Source organism: Microcaecilia unicolor, chromosome 2 (assembly GCF_901765095.1).
Source record: "Microcaecilia unicolor chromosome 2, aMicUni1.1, whole genome shotgun sequence".
Taxonomy (NCBI): domain Eukaryota; kingdom Metazoa; phylum Chordata; class Amphibia; order Gymnophiona; family Siphonopidae; genus Microcaecilia; species Microcaecilia unicolor.
In genome coordinates this window covers 197,382,203-197,404,826 of record NC_044032.1, presented here as the reverse complement: position 1 = coordinate 197,404,826, position 22,624 = coordinate 197,382,203, and the positions used below count along the sequence as shown (strand labels likewise).

At 41.3% G+C, this 22,624-nt stretch overlaps 1 protein-coding gene across 5 annotated transcripts in view; it reads right to left on the bottom strand.

Moving 5' to 3' along the window:
- The window catches only part of SEMA4D (semaphorin 4D), a 373,725-nt gene that overhangs the window by 100,853 nt on the left and 250,248 nt on the right, over positions 1 to 22,624 (bottom strand). For all 5 annotated transcript variants that reach the window (XM_030193608.1, XM_030193607.1, XM_030193610.1 and 2 more), the window contains 4 exons: positions 20,375 to 20,488; positions 18,394 to 18,548; positions 12,526 to 12,701; positions 12,263 to 12,419 (listed from right to left, as the gene is read on the bottom strand). In XM_030193608.1, the coding sequence (XP_030049468.1) occupies positions 12,263 to 12,419; positions 12,526 to 12,701; positions 18,394 to 18,548; positions 20,375 to 20,488 (602 nt within the window). The remainder of the gene's footprint in view (positions 1 to 12,262; positions 12,420 to 12,525; positions 12,702 to 18,393; positions 18,549 to 20,374; positions 20,489 to 22,624) is intronic.

Here is a 22,624-nt window from a genome sequence, read left to right as displayed (position 1 = left end):
GCCTGGAATGGCCTTCTGGAGGGGGGAGTGGAGACAAAAACAGTAGCAGAATTCACAAAACACTGAATTATCCTGAAGAACAAAAGGTGGGAGAGCATAATTCCTTTGCTGATGCAGCTGCTCTGGCAACCTGTACCATGGAAGGTGGTATTTAAATTACTGACCACCACTTTAGGCAAGACATTAACCTAGGTAAGCTTATCTGTAGTGGTTTATGTGCTTGGATGTTCTATACGGGCACGAAATAATTGGAAGGTCTTTCAGTTAAGGCTAACTACTACTACTACTAATCATTTCTATAGCACTACACACATACAGGTACCTTCTCTGTCCCTAGGAGGCTCACAATCCAAGTTTTTTGTACCTGGGACAATGGAGGGTTAAGTAACTTGCCTAAGGTCACAAGCAGCTGCAGTGGGAATTTAACCCAGGTTACCAGGATCAAAGCCCGTGCTACTAACCATTAGGCTACTCCTAACTGATAAAGCCAAGGGATCATCCTAGCAGTTGTACACAGTTCAGAACCATACAAAGAAAAACTTTCTTTTGCTATAAATTGCCTCGAGTGGAAAATACTTCATTCTCCTTCCATAAGCATTAAAAACTTGGCCATTTCATAATATTGGGGGTTAAATGTTACTGGATTGCCATGGAATTCTGCCTTGTAGGATATGATTAACAGGGGTGCTGTTAGGGTGTTAGCAACAGTTCCACATAGATCGCATATAAATAAACTGAGTGTCCTCAATATGGGCCCTAAAGTGACTAACTGGGTTAGGAACTGGTTGAGTGGAAGGCAACAGAGGGTAGTGTTAAATGGAACTCACTTTGAGGAAAGGGATGTTACCAGTGGTGTGTCACAAGGTTCAGTGCTTGGGCTGGATATTTTTAACATTTTGAAAGCAATATTACCAAAGGCCTGTCTGGTAAGATTTACCTCTTTGTAGATGATACAAAAAAATCTGAAATAGGGTAGACACCCCTGGTGATGTGGATAACATGAGAAGAGACATAGTGAAGCTTTAAGAATGATCAAGAAATTGGCAGCTAAGATTTAATGTTACAAAAATGCAGGGTTATGCATTAGATCTGCAAAAACCCAAGGGAGCTATAGAGTTTAGAGGGCAAAGTACTTTTGTGCATCAAAGAGGAGCGGGACTTGGGTAGCGAGTTTGAAAAAAGGAAAGAAGATGTGCAGTTTCCTCCTCTGTGATTTTAGAAAAGGGAGAGAAGGTGGCAGGGTTTGAAGGAAGATTGTGAGAATGAAGTGGGGAAATGGAAAAAGGCGGTGACTTGGTGGAGAACTCATGATTAATCTTGTGAACCATGTCATAGGAAATACTCAGCCATAGTCTGGGCAGAAAGTAAAGGAGGGGGGATTAGAGGTGGACACACTCTGAAAGAGGAGTTTACTTTGACAAAGAGACAGTGAGGGTTGGAGACAAGAGAGTTTGTCAGATGGATAAAATAGAGTGACCTGGCGCGGTCATTGTAGGAAATAGGGTACTGGGATAGATGGACCTTTGGTCCTACCCAGTATGGGAATTCTTATGTTCAGAATTGGTTTTGTAAGAGGCAAAGCTGAAGACGGTAAGGCCTAAAATGACCTACTGGTGGATGTGGCAGATTTTGGGCATGGTTGGGAAAGTTCTGGAGCAAAGCAGTAGCAAGGACAGGGAACATTTTTCATTTTATGATGATTACATTTCACCTTTATCCAGAGCAGAGTACAAATAAACATACATAATAAAAACACATTAAAAACAGAATTAAAAAAATTGTACAATATCAAATTATAAGTGCAATGAAGACCAACGAAAAAGCAATCTCAAACCAGATGGTGTTGGTTTGCATAAGAAATGTTATAGATGAATCTACTTAAATTATATGACTCTCTATTGGGCAGACTTGATGGACCATTTTGGTCTTTATTTTACATCATTTACTATGTTGTGGTATCTTTAAGCCTCAAGGGTTAGGGCTAACATATGTCCGGACTTCCCCGAGACATATCTTCCTTTTCAGGGGACTGAGGGGGTCTGGATGTTTTTTTTCCCAGCCAGACTATTTGTCTGGGTTTCTGGGCTGGCAGGCAGGCGGACGAACAGGCTTACCTTCTCTCCCCTCGCCAGCCTACCTTAATGCACCATGGTGGTCTAGTGGCTTCTTCGGGGCACGAAAGAACTCCACTCTTTCCTGCTCACTGATGATGACCTTCACACTACTGCCAATTCTTGAAAATGGTCGCTCAGACATCAAGCAGAGGCCTTGCAAGACCTCATAGAAGTCTTGCGAGGCCACCACTTGAAGTCTCAGCAGCCATTTTCAAGAAGCGGCGGTATGGAGGTCAGCGGCGGTGGGCAGCAAGAGTGAAGTTCTTTCCTGCCCCAAAAAGGCCACTAGACCACCAGGGCTGCAAGGTAGGCCCGGGAAGGGATAGGAGGGGAGGGACAGAAGGGGGCAAGCTGCTCATGAATGGGTGTGAGAGAAGTGGGTAGCTGCTGGTGGGTGGGAGAGCAGAGAGAGAAGAGGGGGACATGCTGTACATGGAGGGGAAGGGAGGGAAAAGGGGAAAATGCAGCACATGGATAGAAGGAGATGGAGAGGAGAGGGGATCATGCTGCTCATGGATGGGAGGGAAAGAGGAACATGCTGCACATGGATGTTTGCTTTTTTGGAAATTTATATCTTTTCTAATTTTGTATTTAAATTACAGAAGAAAATGCATTTCTATTACTTTTACCAGTATTTTCACTGCTTACAGAATCTGCCTTTCTTGGTGGATCAAGGTGATTGTGCGGCTGGGGCGGGGTGGCATTTTATTTTTTGTCTCCTCTCTTTTGTCTATGCAAATATAGTAACCCTATCAAGGGTCAGCAGGACAAGTTAACTGGCTTGTGGTTTCAAAGAAGGCATTCTCTTATAGTTTGCTTCCACATTTCATTTACTCAGCTGGTTCTGTTGCGCAAACATTGTGCAACAGGTCATTCCTAAACCACCACACTCCTGTTTCTCAATCTCTGTCTTCTGACACACTCAATTTTGTCTAGGTCCTAAAATCACATTCTACAATAAAAACAATAACAGTGAGCCCATGTTTTCACTCAGGCTATTGCCTAATTTCTGAAAAATGGAAGGCAAAGCAGCAAAGACTAACACCTGGTGTTCTTGCACTTACCAAACATCTGGGATCTAGAAAGCTCCCAGTTTCTATTAATAGTTGATTGTTAAGGAATAACATATTACATATTTTTAGACAGTGCCACACCACAATAATATGATTGTTGAGGCAAATTATTACACGGACCACAGGATTTTAAGTAGCTGATCTTAGGCATCCAGAGAAAGCATCTTCAATTTTTTCCCCAAACTGTGTGTCCCCCAAACATGGGGTATCCATTAACCTATCATGGAAGTCATCTCTAAGGCTCAATGCTTTTAACCATGCTGTGCAACGTGTGGCAATAGCTGCGGCTGTAGGAAGATCAGATAAGGTGAAGAGAGGTCTCCTGAGGGTTCAGATGTGCTATTTGGTATGGAAAAAAAACAGGTGGAAGCATAGTATTCTTTTAACTGCTGGAGTACAGCATACGGGCAATGCAGCATGTGTAGATGATGCAGCACCAACATAAACCTTTGGTATACTTTTTTCCCAAAAGGATCATCTAAGAGTTTGTTATCCTTTCTTGGGGGGGGGATCATAATTTTCTCCTAATTGTTAGAGATCTTTATTAATATCTCAGGCAATAGTACAAAATACAAAAGCGTCATTGTATTTTAAGCACAACTGCTACGTACACTAAATCACTAACTAGATCAAAGTAACACTTAAAACACTGGATAAAGCAGAACAAATACCAGAAAATACAGTCCCTAGTCATTTAAAGATTTTGTTTTTTGTTCCCCCATCCCACATACACAGTAAAATTCCCCTCCTTTCCCAATAAAAAAAAACTGCAGACTAATATACTCCCCATTCCCATCCCAGATGGTAACCAGTCGCAGCATATCTATGTATCGTGTCTTAACATACGTGAAAAACCGGTTATCACCATTTCAACAGTAGTAGTATAGGACACAAAGAGGGGCATAATCGAAAGATCGTCCAAGTACAAATTAGGACGTTCTTATGAAACCGTCCAAAATTAGACATGTATAATCGAAAAATAGTATGGGCGTTTTTCGATAATCGATTATCCCTGTAGCAAAACAATCAAATGAGGAGCGTATAAGCGTGACTAAATTGGGCGTCCTAACACGTTTGATTATTGCAGGTGCAAACGACCAAATCAGAAAGTGTGTAAAAGAATGTACATAGGTGTACCGCAAGTACAGTACATGTTGTTCTGGCCATCCAGGTACGGGAAAATATGAGGAACGCTTATATGCGTCAACTACGGAAAAATCATGCTGCTCCACCCATATATTCCTCATATGTGCCCAACTGCATGTCCGGACCTGCATGCACTGTACACCTACTGAACATGCAGCTATATGCATATTGTGTATATGTGAAAAGGGTCGGGTGCTTCATACTCATCTATATAAGGCACATTCCGCACGCATAACAACTAGGCATGTGCACGTCAAAGACGTCTATGCTTACGACGGCGTCCATGTGCTGATAGGGCCATATATGGGATGGTCATCCATATATGGAGCTGTGCATGAAACGACGTCCCTCACGCAAGGTCGTCTATATAAGGCACTTGTTTTCCAACACGTGGAAAAATGGCGCAGCGACGTGAGCCGAACTTCGGCCAGGAGGAGAGCCTGCTGCTGGTGCGCCTGTGCCTAAGGCACCGGCACAGGCTCTTCGTGCAGCATCACCACCTGCTCCCCAGGCTCCAGGCCATGCGAGCCTGGTCCCGCATTAGGGACAGGCTTGAAAGGTAAGGTTTTGCCCCCCCCCCCCCCTGTACCTACACATATAACAGCTCCGTCATCAATGTTACCACCAGTAACTGGAGTGTGCATGCAAGGATAATGAGTAATATAGGAACATGCACAATCACTAATAAAATGTATGTTCTTGAAAGGACCACCATTCCCACATCCCTACAAGAATGTATTTCGTTATTTATTTATTTCTTGCCTGTGAACCCCACATTTTCCCACCCCTCTTTGCAGCCTCTATGTGGCTTACAACACATCCAAATAGTGGAAACATGATACCAATTAAACGTATACCATACTTTATAACATGGTAATGATAACACATATAAAGTAGTTTTACAACCATAAATTATAATGCATACAAACGGTACTTTCTGGCCTCATGGCCACCTGTATGGCATCATCTGTATAGGAACCAACTCGGTGGCTGCTGTGGGTGCTTGAGCACCCCCAATATAAAATAAATGCCTTGTATGTATGGAGGGAGGGGTGATCTCCACTGGGGGTTGTACCCCCCAAAATGGTAAAAAGGTGGTTCCTATGATTCAGTACCAATGGAGGTGGTCCCCCCCCCCCCCCCAACACTGTTGACCATCTCTCTCTGCTATTTGAATAACAAATCAATATGTGCAGAGGACAAAAAGGACCATCCCCCCCTGACCCCTGCTCGGACCTCCTGCAGCAGCTGGTAGATGGCCAGCACCAGCTGCTGCAGGAGGTCCGAGCCCTACGGCAGGGCAATGAGCAGCTCCAGGGCCCACTAAGGGTACTGCTGGGGCTGCTCATTGCCCTGCTACAGAGGGCCTTACTCAGAGGGCGTGCCCGCCCTTGACTTACATTGGGGGGGGGGGATTGTTGGGGGTGTGGGGAGTGGGGAGGGAAATGTTGGGGTTCTGTGTGTGTGTGGGGGAGGGAATTGTTAGGGTTCTGTGTGTGGGGGGGAGGGAATTGTTGGGGTTCTGTGTGGAGGGGGGAGGGAATTGTTGGGGTTGTGGGGAGTTGTGGGGGGGAGGAGGGCATTGTTGGGGGTTGTTTTGTAGGGCTGGGGTTGGGGGGGAAATAAATGTTTTTGTTACACTTTAACTATCAGGGTGTCTGTGTGTTTCTCTCCCTTGTGCATTACATATAAGCAAATGGTGCTGTTGAGTTGAGAGGAAGGAGGCAGCAATATGCATAGCATGAAATGTGTAAGCTCTTTGAGCAGGGACTGTCTTTCTTCTATGTTTGTGCAGCGCTGCGTACGCCTTGTAGCGCTATAGAAATGCTAAATAGTAGTAGTAGTAGTAATGTGTCCTGTGACAGCTCTTTGGAGAGCTTTATCATTCATTCATTTTCATTTTTCATCTTATATACCGTTTCTTATTGCAACTGCAAAACAGAACGGTTTACATTTAAAAAATACAACTCATACATACAAACAAATAAGAACGCCAATCATTGATAGAAAAGCACAGCAAACCAAAAAAAGACAAAGAAGGACATAACTAGTACGATCTACAGATGAAATACAGTTAAACTTAACCTTCTACTCCTTCTCTACTATCATAAGTTCTGTTCAATACAGTTTATAAAGAAAAAAGTTTTTGAAAGTTTTTGAAAGTGACTACTGGACTTCTCTAATCTAATCTCTTTTGGAAGCCCATTCCAGAGAAAGGGAGACAGAAAGAAAAAAGCTGATCCCCGTGTAGATTCCCATTGAGCCTTAGCGAGCAGAGGAATGACTAACTTATTATCTGTTAATGATCTAAGTGTCCGCATAGCAGTGTAGGGAATCGTCAAATTTGATAAGTAGCTAGGGGTAAGTGAATGGAAAGCCTTATGAGTCAGAGCGAGAACTTTAAATTTGACTCTTGCTTCAATCGGAAGCCAACGAAGTTGATATAATAAATGTGTTATTCTATCATCCCTCCGAGCCCTGCAAATCATGCGAGCCGCTGTGTTTTGTATTCTTTGTATTCTTTTTAAATTAACTCTAGTAATCCCTGCATAAATAACATTACAGTAATCTAGGCGTGAGACGATATACGCATATGTCAATGTTTTAAGACAGTCCTTACTTATTAAATTTCTAATTGAACGAAGCTTCTTTAAGTGAAAAAAAGACTTTTGCACTACATCAGATATTTGTTCCTCAAAAGTTAGTGCAGAGTCAATAATGACCCCTAGATATCTAAAAGATTTAACTGTGGGAATGTTTTGTCCAAATAACGTGGGCACTACTGATGGAATTTTGATAAAATTTTGACACAAATTTTGATAAGAAAAATTGTCAAGACTGCTGCTCACTTTGTTGTTCCTGTTGTACATGTGAGGGTATGGGAGGACTACAAGGTGCACAGTAAGGATAATGTTCCAGTTCTGGAAGCACTGAAAATTTTGCTGTAAGCACTCCCACACAGGCAAATGAGGCCACACTGCAGGTGAAGAAACAGGAGATGAGTCAGGGTTGTCCTACAAGTGAATTGCTTCAGTCTGAAGTAAATGCTGTTTGTGAGCTGAGCTGTCTGAGTTTCCATTGAAAAAAAACATTAAAGTAGGTCTATGAGAGAAAAATTTACCAAACTTTGCTATTCTGAAGGAGAAACCAGCTCAGGAGCGAGATGAGATACTTCAGATGGCCCACAGGAATTGCTGCCTGCTTTTTTTTAAAGAATTGAAGAAGCCGACCTTATTTTGACTAGAGGAAAGCTGCCTGCCATTTTCCCTTTGTAAGGATTAGAGTCTGACTTGCCCAGCGTATGTTTCATTTCTTCTTTAAGTTCCAAGGGCTGCTTACTCATTGTGTTGCATGAGATCAGGTCCTGGGCAGAAATGACAGGAAGTACAGTAGAAGATGTGTATGGGGGGGGGGGGGGGGGGGGGGGTTGAGAATGTGTAAGCTCCAAAGCCCCCAGCCACATGCTGCAAGATAAAGGCTTGCTTTGACAATGTACTGTTCCCTTAGAAAAAGGCAGACCTAGGCACTGAAGGGGAAACGGCGGACGGGGGCATATAGCCATGACTAAAACTGAAGCAAAAGTGAAAGTAAATAGTATCTTCAGAGAAAAAAAACAACAACACAGTTTTGGGGAGAGAGAAAAAAGTAACAATTACTACGAGGAGATGAAGAGATATAAGGAAGAGTAACTGGCGTGAACCGCAGATGAAAAAAACTAAGGTGAGGAAGGAGACCAAGGCAGCATGGGAACCCCCATGAACGATCAAAGGTATCTGCACAGATTTCTCTGAGCTACAGGAGATCTCCAGCACACCAGGCTCCATCAATGTCGTCACCTGGAGTTTGCCTGTATTCTCCTATGCTGTCTGCAAAGAAAGAATATAATAAAATAGGTAATCAACCAAAAATCCATGTACACATTGTAAGGGGATCAAGATTTCACATACCACACGAAGGTGGTTGTAACAAAGAAAGCATTGAGTCACCATACATCCTCTTTTAAAAGGACATGTTCTCTTTTAGGACCTCATCAGATATGTCCTCCAGGTTTTTTGTTTCAATCATCTTTATTGAACAAACTATGAACAAAAGAAAGGGAAAAGGAATGGGACTTGATATACTGCCTTTCTGTGGTTACAAACCAAGTGGTTTACATAGTATATACAGGTACTTATTTGTACCTGGGGTAATGGAGGGTTAAGTGACTTGCCCAGAGTCACAAGGAGCTGCATTAAGAATCGAACCCAGTTCCCCAGGATCAAAGTCCACTGCACTAACCACTAGGCTACTCCAAGAATAAACCACAGTGCAAAAACATCCATAGTCAACCGAGTCTTGCATAATAAAATCACTAAACAAACAAGAAATTTTTAAGATAAACGAAAAACCCACCCCACCCTCACTGCTGGAGGCATCAGTAATGATATCACACAGTATTGGAAAGAGTCACTACTGATTAAGAAACCTTCTGCGTGCAGCTGGCTGCAAGGTTATCCAAAATCTCTCCCAGATACATTGAAACTTCTCACCCTGCACTGAAGCAATGTCTAATGTCAATATGCTCCAGAGCCAACAAAGTATCATTTTGGTGGGCCACATTGCAAGTGTTGGGGCAGGCTCTCTCCCCTCCAAGTTTTTATTTTTAGGAAAATATCCTCTTTTTCTTTTATGCACCTATGACCAACACACTTATCCACATAATGAGAGTAACCATTTCTGGCTTATTAGTCAGTCTGGACACATGGGGGTCCAGAAGAGAGAGAAAGGCATTGCTAATCTCCTCTCTGTTTCCCTGCTGGTTGAAACTGACAAACAGCACTACTTTAAGCATATGTCATGCAAAGACTTTCACACGTATCTCAGAAGCCAGCCAAAGTTGTTGAGGAATATCCATTCTTCTGATAAGTACACTTGGGCTCAGACTCGGTGAAACTGAATTTGGAAGTTTTTGAAAAACAGATTATTGTCTACTGCTGTACTGCAAGTCAGTCGCTCTTTGATGTGTGTTCATTAACTAAAAGCCATTTACACATTTGCTACAATAAAATATTTCTTTAGCAAAGGTAGCAGCCATTTTTAATTATTTGAATATCTTTTTATTAAATTATAAACAAAAATACAACAGTAACAATGGGAGTACAAACAATTCCCAACGCCCTCCCAACTCCCAAAACACCCACATAGCAGATAAGGCAGATAAGCAGAAAACAATGAAATATCAGTTTGGGGCCATGACTCTTAAGACCCCAAACTACACTGTACCAAAAATATTCAACCTTCCCCACAAAATCTCTTCCCCCCTCCCCACCTGAGAGCTCAAGATACAGCAGTGGAACCTCATCGGTAAAACAATTCAGGACAGAACTATGAACCTTCGGAGATATCTTCTGCAAATACATGCCTCAAACCGACAAAAATCCCATCTGCCTCTTTGGAGATGCATGGGTTCCATGAGATTCTTATAACATTAACTTATGAAGCTTATTTCTCTAATACCATATGAACAGTGAAGAATCTGCCAACCAATGGCTAAAACATGCATTTGTTCCCCAATATACAGGATTTATAAACAATTTATCCCCAAGACTTTTCAATCCCATAGCCATGGTGGAGCCCAGGAGAACCCCCTCCTCAGTGGAGACTTGGATGCGGTAGCCTACAGCTGCCCAGAATGCTTTAATTTGACTACATTGCCATAATCCATGAAAAAAGGAATTATGCCCTATTTTGCATTTCAGATAGCGAGGAGTGTCCACACAGCCAGTCAGATAGGCCCGGCTTTGAGAACAGTAAGCTCTATGAATAGTTCGAAAATGAAACTCCTGAATCTCAGTGCACTGTGAACAAGCTTAGGGATTGCTTGAAGGGTGTTGAAAATACATGAACCCGAAGGGGACATCCCAAATCCTGTTCCCACAGTTCCACCACCAGGCAGAAGGAGAATACCTACACAGTTCTCTACAAAACCAGGATATGGAGACCTGACCCAGCGCATCCCCCTCCAAAAATTCCCGCAATTGGATCCCAAATCTAAGGAACAGGCTGTGTCTGGGCAAGGAAGAGATGTAATGCGACAACTAAGTAAGCGAACTGATCCACTGGTCCAAAGCACACCATTATTTTAAGTCTGGGAAATCAAAGAATGTCCCATCCTCCCCTACCAAGCATTCCACAAGAGAAAAGCCCTGTGCATGTCAGTACTTAAATACTGCATTGGTAATCAGGAGAAGTAGAACACTACTAGAACCTCCTGGTTCCACAGTAATAGCAGGTGTGAAGGAGATAGTTAAAATGCTCTCTCAAAGCCTGTATCAGTAAAAGTATTGAAGCCCAGAAGTCAATCGCACAGATGACCCAAAAGACAGGTTGTATCTTTTCAGATCTGGAACTCCCAGTCTGCCCTGGCACCACAAACCAAGCAGATAATTCCACCGCGTTTTAGGCTTCCAGCACCCCTAGCAGAACCGTGCCAAAAGCCTTTTAAGCACCTTATGGTTTTTACATATTCAATCTAAGAGGAAGAGATTGCAAATGTACAATATGGGATAAGCACCATATGATAAAAGATAACGGCAGGTTACTCCAGGAGACTAACTGATCCCTAGTGTTGTGGAGCAGTTTATCCACATTTAATCTATAGAGTGACCTGATGTCCATGGCCAACTGAACTCCCAAGTACTGAAAAGATCCATCTGCCCAGATCCATCTCCCCCCAGTCTTGTTTTAACGAATCAGAACATGCCAAGGCCTCCGACTTAGCCAGATTGAGCTGAAATCCGGAGAAGTCGCTGTACTCCCAGAAACTCTCCAATAGGTTCAGGAAAGAGGTTCAGTAATAAACACTAACAAATCGTATGAGTTTCCACCGTCACACCGTGTATCTCTGGGTTACCCTATATTTCGTGACTCAAAGGATTAAGAGTCAACATGAACAATAACGGTGACAAAGGGTTCAAGATAACCAAGGGTTCAAGATAGTATACCGTTCACACAAATGCACGCCTGTGGTGATGCATACAACTCTTTTACTCAGCGAGCAAAGAAACCATCCAGTCTGTATGCCCTCAGAATGCCATCTTTCAAAATGCAACAAAGCCCAGCACAGTATTCTGCATAAGTCACCATCTTGAGATCCAGAGGTTTGAAGGGAGTCAGAAAAACAAGACATACAGCTAGCAACAAGAAATTAAAACAACTTATGAACTACATGATACACAAAATTTGAAGCCAGTGAAATAATATGTTTTATTGATGACTACCTCTTCTAGTCAATGCAGGTTTGTTTATTTATTTATTTACAGACTTCCCTAAACTTGCTATACACTGCCTAGTCTATCGACAAGCAGCTGGAGTGTATCCTGACCATACTACCATTACCCAGTCAACAGCAGTATAACAGTCAAACAAAGCCAGTGCAGAATCACTCCTGCAACAGAGAGTTGCACAAGGATAGAAATTTCACCCATCCCTGCTTATCCCCACTGGAATCTAACCTGTCCTCACAAGTAATCTCCTTCATCCCCTCCCATCTCCTGTACTAAAATAACCCAACTTGTGGTACAATAACCCAATTTAACAGTAGTCCATGTTGATAACTTCCCTCTCTGTGCTCTTGGGAATTTCAATGGTATCAAACATATCCATTAACTTTTAGTGCTATTATAATTATAATGCTAGCTTAGAAACACAAAGAGAGGATATGTAGGCTAGTCTGGCACTACACTTTCGCAGGAACCCCACAGGACCTGTGTCCATCCCCGCGAAGCTGGAGGGGATCCCTGCGGAAGTCCTGAAGACCTGGAGGGGATTTCCGTTAACTCCATTCCCGTGCGGCTCTCTATCCTGCAACCCCTAAACCCTGAATGTCTCAAACATGTCCCCCCCTCCCCCTCTTTGTGAAAGGAACAAAAGAAAACCAGTCCCACTTACCGCTCCAGGTCGGGGTTTAGGGATTTCTCCATTGTATCTAACCCACTTGGTGTCCGACTGCTCCACAGTGGCACTCTGCATGTATTTTCCTTTGGCAAAAACCTCTTCCACAGAAGACATATTGTATGCACACACAGCTGACACACCAATATTGTTCCTTCATGGAGGAATGAAAACATTGCATTTCTGTTTATTATATTTTTTTTTTAGGTCAGGTTAGATGAATATACATTTATGCAAAGTAAAAAAAAAATGCTACTTACAGTTGTGCAGTGAAAACCCCATAAATTAAAGGTTCTTTCAAGTTTGGAGATTTCAAAATAAAGACATCGTTAACCACATTGAAAATATAATTCCACTCTGGCATGCGACATAGCAATGTAGCTTTGAGAAAAGTTGTCCACTTTTTCTGGAGAATCCTTAACCCTCCTTGGTCCCCCTAGAAAACAAGAGGCCAAAGAGTCAAGCAGGGCTCCAGCAAAAAAAGCAAAACATTCCTACAGAATTCAGTTTCCAGTGAACACAAGTATCATGATCTGTTCAGATTATATTTATGTGGAAAAGGAATAAATGTGTTCTTACTTGCTAATTTCCTCTCTTTGATTCATGCTAGACTAGTCCAGATAAGTGGATTATGCTCCACAATGAGCAGATGGAGCTAAAGAACTCTGATTTCCAGTGATATTATTACCAGAATAAGGAGTGATGCAGCCCCGGAAGTCACCAATATATATTGACAAAGCAGAACCTATAAGACTAAAAGAGATATGTGAAACCACACTCACACAGCCAACTCCAATACAACTGAGCAACTGTTCACCTTATCATTCTGCTAGCATTCCAGAGAAGTATGACATGCCATAGCTTTATAGTCCTGGTATGAAGAAAAACGAGGTCCTTCTAAGAATCGCCAGTGTGAACGCATCAATCTCCCTAGCCTAAACACCCAATCTGCCAAGACTGTTCAGAAGAACAGCAACAAACATGACCCCATTTTACAAATAAATTCTCAGGCAATTACCCTGAAACTTGCCCAAAATGTCACCTCTTCTCCTGCATCTTAAGGCCTGTCAGGTCCTTACTCTGATACAACAACATGCTGCTCCTTCGGTCAATGAGAATTACCAACTAGGAAGTTGCTTTGTCCCATGTGATCCTCTGATCATACCTAAAATACCTGATTTAGGCTCCACCAATTTAAGAGTAATGAAGAACCCTAAAAGGACTAACTGTTCAACCTGAGCAAACACAAAAAGATCCAATTGCTTGCTCAAGTACTAATGGTGCAATGCCTGCAGGCCAATAGGGTGGAACCAACCCCAGGGACACTCCAACTGCAGTAGCTACTCCAGGCATACTACTCAGAGAGGCATCCTGCCAAGCAGATAGCCACCAAGAAGGAAACCACTTTGGGGGATGTCACACAAGTGCCACTTGATCCAAATATTCAAGGTATGGGCCCAGCAAGGTGTTCAGAACCCAACTTTGGCCCCACTGCAGGATACCAGAAGGGAACTAAGAACCAGACCTCCAATGAGCTCTCCCTGCAAGAGATCTAAGGGGAAAGAACATCTAACTAATCAGAAAACTCAAAACCCATGTTTCTAAATAGTTGACTGGGGCTTTGAAAATAACAGGGCACCTCTTTAGCAGCCTTTGGAAAGGGCGAAAAATGTCCCATTGCTGCAGTCGGCATAACCAGATGGCTCCCACCCAAGGTTATCACCTGCAGGGTGGCTGCCATAAGCCCTAGGCGCTGAACCCAGATAAGAACAAATAGCTTGATGCAGCAAGAGAAGCTAGCTCCTCCTGACTTGAATTAGGAAATCTTGCAGTTTTCAAAACAGAACCTAATCCTCAGATATCTAAGAGAATGATAGGCAACTAGACTGCCTTCCTAGCCAAAGGCCCTAAACATGTGATATGCCCTGCCAGGGATTACCCTAGCACAAATATCTGAACCAGACCTGAGCTGGGCATTGCCCAAGCAAGGACAAACTATGAATTGAGTGGTTGCCTGGTACATGAAGGTGAAGAACCCCTGGTGAAATTTCCAGAACAGAAAATGGAAAAATGCCTGGAGAACCCCATAGAAGTGAGAGTTGCAACAGACTATAAAATCTGTATATGGAACCAGGGGACCAACAGGATGCCATTGACATCTCTGAGAATTAAGATCTGAAAGGATCCCCTTCTTTGGCAACACCCATATGCATGTGTAATATCCCAATGGGAAACCCCAAAATACATCAGAAAGGGGCCATAAAGTCCTAGGATGTAATTATGCTGATCACCTAGGGCAGCCAAGGTGCAAGATAACCTACTCTGAGCAACACAGCCTGAAAATGACTCTCCACCTGCTGAGACCCAAGATGATAGTGCTGCAACTCTCAGTGCAACAAAACGCAAACCAGAGTGATAACTTAAAGAGATCTATGAGAAGATTGAATTTGAAGAATATAAGGCAAATACCCCCAAAAACCTTATATAAATCTTTGTAAAAGATTTGTAAAGTGAAGGAGAGATTCTCAGAGTGTTAACTCACCCAAACGGAGCAGCACCCGAAGGTGAATATCTGCTCCTATGGGTGGACAAGTTTCTCGATCATCGAACGTCTCCCAATTTTTCAATATAATGTGAGCTAACAAAACCAGTGCTCCCAAATACACTGTGATAAAAATCACCCAAATAAATTTTTTTCACAAATAATAACTTCAAAGTCTATCTACTCATATTCTCAATAAACCTCATTCATGCCAATGCTCTAACCCCTCTAACATTCGTCGCTCACGTTCTATCACAAGCTCATAACCCAGCAACTCTGCCATTTTGAGCCCTTACTCATACCTCTTTTTTTAAAATGTAAAACTTTGCAAATAAAAAGGACAAAGCTACGAGTACAACTGATTTTTTTTAACGTATTTATGTGATTGGCAGAGGAGCTGACTGCATGAAAGCTTTTGAATATCTGCTTCAGCCTACATAATCACAATATTTGAATATCTGTGTCACAGTACTCAAGTATTGTTGCACTACAGCCACCTGGGGAAGGGAGTTTCAATCAGTGCTGGACAGCAACCATCCGCACACACATACCAGGTTCCACATTCTAGCTACCATCCATTTAACGTTAATACCAACCTATTAATGTTCAGAATGGTATATCAACCCTAAAGAGAAAGATGTTAATACTACAGTTTTTATAGTAAATTTTTGGTCTAGTAGTTTCTTCCTGGTACTTAGAGCTTCCAATTCAATTGGAACTGAAAAAATTAATTAATTTTTTTGCAGATATGAAGAAAACCATCAGGGTTTTTTTTCTAACTACATCCAGGCTGAAATCCACCTGGTTCAAAAAGAAATTGTTTCTTATCTCCCCAGCTAGAAGCAAGGCAACCTAAATATAAAAGTTGAAACCTATCCCAGACATGCCACAGCAAAACTAATGCACCTCTGCAAAGGAGGTATGGGGGTTTAGGAGAGGTACAAGCCATTCTAAATTCACTGTTCAGCTAAGACAGAATCCCTGACTGTTTTAAAAAAAAATAGAGAATTACCTCTGTTGGGAGTTTTTCTAAACTATATAGCCTCGTGTTTAAATTACTTACGGTCCCTTTTACTAAAGGGTGTTAAGTCCTTAATGAGAAGTTAACGCATGGAAAGAGGCTACCGCACAACTGTGTTAAGGGGTTGTGCAGTAGTCTGCCTGTTTCCACACATTAAATGCACATCACTGCATTTTTCTGATATTTTTCCTCAGAGGGCATGGCATGAGCAGAGAACAGCTGTGGAAGCAGTAGCCAGCAAGCATGTTTCACTTACCGCATGCTAATGCAGAGTTAATGTGGGACCACTTACTGCCTGCTAAATAGGAGACAATACGTGGTCGCGATTTAACTCTCAGCAGGTACCTTGTACTAATGCAATAAAAATAGAGGGCCAGCCCTCAAAAGGTGCTGCATAAAGTTTGCAACAATCGTGCAGTAAAATCCCGTATTAAGCTGTGGTAACTGCAAATTTTGGTGCATTTTAGTAAACGGGCCCCTTACTGACTTCTCAAAACACCCCAGCTTAAATATCATCAAAAGTATCTGAGCCAAGCAAGCTGCCTGTGTGAGAATCCACATATGGCAAAGGCCAAGATTTAATGGGCACAAGTACACCAATACCAAAGGCAGACCCACTAACTTCTATCCACATATATGCAGTGTTGTTCATAGTCCTAAGGTCAAAGTACTTAAGTAAAAATAAATGTATATTTTAATACTTAAGTAAAAGTACAGTGAAGAACACATTAAAAAATTTACTTAAGTGAAAGAAAAAAGTTATTGCCTAATATAACTTGAGTAAAAAGTAAAAGTACTACAATTATAATGAATGCAACTATTGTTAATGTTTTTATCCCAACAACTTTATTGCTCTACAATTCAATCCACTTTGCTTTTAGTAAAGCTAAATTTTTAAAAATGACTTGTTACTCATCCAAGTGCACTTGTGAGTCATTAATTCAGTGTTCAGTCTGATAAAAAGTTCCTTCAGATCAGGCCAGGCTGCAGTATTACTGATGCCTTCTAACTGTGTCGGCAGGTTTTGATCAAGAGAATCTCTGAAACACTTGACTTCCATACTTTATCAACATTATGTCATTAACTGCGTTAGAAGTAGTGCTGTCAAATTCATCACTTACATCTTCATCTTTATCTTCGTTATCACTCTCATACTGTGTAATTACGAAGAAGGCATTCACAAAGTTGGAATCATTTGTTATTGTTGTACTAACAATTTTTCATCTGAAGGCAAACTTATACTTTGCTAAACCTTTGTAATGGAAATTGCTTTCCCTTCTTTCTAATGTTTTTATATTTGCAAAAATTCAATAAAAATCTTGGAAAAAAAATATCTTCAAGAACTGGTGCAAGAATGTCAAATGTGTGGGATCCCTTTAGTCTTAAGGCTAGACAAGGACACTTCCTTTCCAAAGATTCAGTCAATCTAGTGGACAGTCGCTCCCATGTAACATTTTCTATGAGATGATCAGCAGTCTGTTTTGGTAGAGACATATGTCTGTTCACCAAGAATTGTTACCAGCTTCATCTCTGTTTCAAAGTGACCGAACTACAGTGGCGTACCGGGGGGGGGGGGGGTGCGGTCCGCCCCGGGTGCACGCCTGTCCGCTACGTTCGTTCTGTGCTCCCTCTGCCCCGGAACAAGTTACTTCCTGTTCCAGGGCAGAGGGAGCATGGAAACGAACGAAGCGGACAGGCGCGCGGCCCCCCCCCCCAGTGGTGTTCACCCGGGGGGGGGGGGTCTTTTGCCAGGGGGTGTCCTTTCGCCGGGGGGGGGGGGGATCGCGCTGCACCCGGGGGGCGGGGCGCATCGGCGATCCGCCCCGGGTGTCAGCCCCCCTAGGAACGCCACTGCCGAACTCTCTCTGTTCTGTTTGGCTGGAGACCAGTAACTAATTCAACAACCACAGGCAACTCCACTGTTCTCATAGGCTATATTCACTGAGCAGCAAAATTTAAGATGAGATGATCCACTGTTTGCGTGATAAGGTTTGCAATAGCAGAATCCTGTTCCAAGTTTTGCAGTTTCATTTGGTTTACTGAGCAATCATCATTTACATATTGCTTCCGCTTTTACTTTTTACTGCAAGCATCAGATACAAGTAGTAAACACTGGCAAAATTATTATTTAGTAAAGTAAAAGTAACAAAACTTATCCTACACTTCTTTACAAGTCAAAGTGACAAAACTTTTACTTAAGTATAGAAACTAGCTACATTTACTTAAGTTACTAAACAACATTGCATATATGACAGAATGAGTTAAGCCTGCCATCAGCTCACATGCATCAAAAAATAAACTGCTTTTCTGGTTGCTTTTCCAAAGTGATGTTCAATGGCAGAACATCCAAGAGGAAAAGATCATCTATGGAGTTACTTCCTTTAAAAAATATTACCACTTCATCAGTCAATAATTGACTGCCCACAGTCGTGTACAAAGAAAACAAACTAGTGCAACATAGTCTAGAAATTATGTAAAAATAATAATAAAAAAAAGAAAAACATAAATTAAAACAGTTTATTAAAGCATTTTGCACGCTGAAAGGGAATTTTAGGCATCTCTTACCTTGCACACTCTGGCTACCCTTGGAATCATCACCTTGCCGACAAAATCAAACTCCACAGAGACCTCGGTGAAGAAAAAGTACACTTTATCATCATCATATCCTTTGGGCATGTTTTGACTGTGTCTTATCACGTCGGCAGAAACAAAATTGGGGTCTGTGTATTCAAAGAAATAAAGAACTATCACAAACTAGATATAGCAATGATAGAAAAGCATTCCAGTTCTCATACTGGTCTAAGGTAACAATTAATATTTCTGCACTGTGATTTTTTGGGGGGGCTTGGCATAACCACCCCCCAAAAAATACTGTAACACAAGGTAATATTTGATAAATATAATAATACAAAATTATTTCTTTGGATTTTGCTCACACCTTTTTTCAGTAGTAGCTCAAGGTGAGTTACATTAAGGTACACTGGATATTTCTCCATCCCTGGGTGTCTCACAATCTAATTTTATACCTGAGGCGATGGAGGAAGTGACTTGCCCAAGATCACAAGGAGCAGCAGTGGGATTTGATCTAGCCAACTCTGGATGTCAGGACTGGTGCTCTAACCACTAGGTTATTCCTCCAGATATGATCTCTTCAGGACTATAAAAGTAATTTCTTTGGCTACAGCATCTGAATCTTTTTTTTTAGGTTTCAATAGCTAAAGACAAATATAGCATAAATGAAAACTGAGGCAAGAAAAGGCATTCTATGAAAAGGTTTTTAAGTTGAATGTTCAAAGAGTAAAACTCTGCCTTTCAAAGGAGAGGGAACGACCTAACGCAAAATAAGAGAAACTTAAGCTGGGACCTTCAGTCTTCCTGGCTGTATAATGTAATGAATGATTGGTTTTAAGTTTCTTTGAGCTTCACAGCAGTTTTCTACCATGGCTCGTGTCAGGAATCATTCTGAATAGTACTAGATTGTTTTGTATCCCACTGCTGTCTACATCCAGGGCAAAGAAATTGCAAGAATACCGATTAATCCTCATTTTCTTTTAAAATGCAGTTTTGCTTTTTAAATTCTCCTTACTGGAGTTACTTCCTTGAAGACAAGAATAAACCTTTGTGTGTTTGTTTGTGGAACATATTATAGTAGATGAGAAATACAACATAGACCTCTTCTGTTTTAATTATTGTCCCGTTTCTGGCCATCATATGACCAATGGCCCATGCCAATGCCATATCACTGCAGACTACAGGTTTATCATCTGTGCAACTTCTTGTAATACACCTGTTTCCTGATGTGTCAGGGAATATCTTATTAAAGCAGACGAGGAATTTAGTTAAATTGGGTGACTTGCATTTAAACCCTGTACAGAGTCAGCAAATGTAATGAAACTGCAGTTGAATTGCTCCATTGTGCACTTTAGGCCACCTCCCATGACACATTTACAAACTGGAAAAAAGAATTACACCTTTTTGAAGAAGAATGATATTATAAAGTATCCAGAAATGGAACATTTGTGTTTTAAAAGTAAGCTTATATAATTGATGGGAATTTCCAGCAGGTTTCATTACTTGTTTAAAAATTGGAGAGACAGCTGAGTAGGATTATCAAATCATTTGTTACTATTGTAACATTTTGTTAGAAATTGTCTATATTATATGTTCTTATTTGGATTAGTTTCTTTTTTTTTTTTACAATTTTAAACTTGTCATCGTATATATTTTTATTAATTTTATGAATGTAAATTTATAAACCACTTAGATATAGGCAGTATAAACGTCAACAAACCAAAACCATTCTTTGTTGCTAGTCTGTGCCACAGTTCCCATGGGCCAAACCACTGCACAGCAGCGGTCTGAAGCAGCGAGACACACCAGCAGCAGCACCTGTTAACCACTTACTAAACATTGACAGAAAGGGTAATTTGTGTTTCAAGACAAAGAAAATAAACCAGAATAAATTAAGATGATACCACTGTGCCTTTAACAACAGAATCCCTCCCTTTACATAGATATGTTTCATTACTACCCAAGCTCTACTCACCATTAAGCCACAGTACACTGTATTCAGTTCTCAGCTGGTTCTGTTGTGATTGTCTGAAAATAATGGGCTCATTTCCCAGGAAGGTAAAGGAGGTTCCTGAGTAAAGTTCCCCGTCTTCAGCACATGGAGACAGAGAAAAAAAATATGTTAACTGTGCAAAGGCTGAATAAGAGGGAGAAGGAACATTAAATTGAATGAAAAGAAATGTTTACCAAATTCAAATTATGCTTCAAGCAAGTTTGTGAAATTCTTGCTTTACCTGATCCTCACTTTCTTTTCAAAGCATGCTAACACAAGCCTGGCAAACTTACATTACTTTTTTTTTTTTTTTTTGGGGGGGGGGGGGGTTATTTTTGTTTTTATTGTACACCACTTCATTGTTTAACTTTGAAAGGAAGTAAATCAAGTTTTTAAACATAAGAAAATACAGAATGAAATACAAGTAAAATGATACCTAATTTATTTAAAAGGAAGACAGCATGCTTTGTCATTTCATGTTTGGCAACCATTCTGCAGTTTGTTTGTTTTGCTGTCCTTTTTTCATGTTTGGCAGCACTGTTTAATTATCAGAAGTTTCCTTCCAAAACACAAGCCTGGCAAACTGTATTCATCTGAATGTTTTCCAACAGTCAAGAATGATCCAGTTTTGTCTGTTGCTATCTTTTCCTGTCTAACAAGCAATCTATCTTCTGTTCAGTCATATGGTAGTATCAAAGTGCAAACAGAAACTGTCATACATAGCTTGCATTTAGTATCAAAAGCACATCTATTTAGCTTGGTTTCCTCAAGAACCTCAAGATTCAATGCAGGTTTCCTGTTTCCTCATACACCAAAGTCTAATATGACTGAAGACAAGGTTCTGTGCTACTATGAGGTAAATTCTACCAAGCGCGCAAAAAATTAGGCGCCATATAGGCACTAACCCATTCTATATAACGCACTTAATGATCTGCGCCGAAATCCAAGCGTATTCTATAACAATGTGCGTAACTTAATTGGCTTAACAAGACAGTGTTGATAACAGCTCTTAACAAGAAATAATTATCAATAATTGGCAATAATTACAATTTACGCACACAGGTCAGTAAGTGTATTCTGTAAAGCAGCGCGCCTAACTTCTAATGTGCACAGCAAAAAGGGGTGTGGTTTTAGGCAGGAAAATGGGCGTTTTTCCTGGGTGTTCCAAAATTTACACTTGTAATTATAGAATATGGCTCTGCACCTAAATCTACGCGCTGGGATTTACACCATGTTTTTGCTGGCGTACATGGATGTGTGTAGTTTTAGGCATTGGGATATCAACTAAGCATATTCTATATACCACGCCTAAATCTAGGCACCGCTTAGAGAATACGATTACGCAGAAATGTTTTCCACGCAGATTTTTTAGGCTCAATATATAGAATCTGGACCTAAGTGCCAATTCTGTAATGGCACTTGTGCGTGAGTTTGCCGTTACAGAATAGGGCACAAGTGGGCATGCATGTGCCTAACTTTAGGCGCAAGCACTTATGCCATGTCAAAGGCTGGTGTTAACGCTGGTGCCTGAAGTTGGCAGTTGCGTGCATAAATGGTAGTATTCTGCAACTTACACATGCAACTGCAAAGGCATATCCCCTTTATAGTTGTGCGCTACAGCATTTAGATGCTATCCCCCGGATTCTATACAGAGCAACTAGGTTTATGCGACAAACTTTGGACGCGCTCCCAAGATTCGAGCACAAATTAACTAGCTAATGAGTCCATGAATATCAATAATTGGGTGCTAAAAACAATTATTGGCATTAATTAGCATCCATTAAAACTTGCACATGTATCTGGCTGCGTGTATTCTATAAGGCATGGTGCCTAACTCAGCATGTAATTCAAAAGGGGGTGTGGCCATGGGTGTGTCAGGGGCATTCCAAAAAGTTATATACATTCTTACAGAATACTGCTTCAGTGGACCTAACTGCGGCACCAGCAGTTATACAAGCTTTTACCAAGCGTAAAGATGGCGCCTGAAGTTAGGCGTGGGAATCGGTGCTAAGCACGATTGTATAAAGGGCCCGCACTCTTTTTAGAATTGCACTTACTGCAGATTTTTCCTGGTGCTTACATTTGAGTAGGAACAAGAAGGGAGTAGGTTGTATGACGGCCCCTTTCAACCACGAACAACAAGAAACTGCAGTCCAAAACAAGAAGTTTATTGCAGCACTTAGACTCCACAGCTGCAATTCTACAACAAACTTCTTGTTTATAGAACTTTAT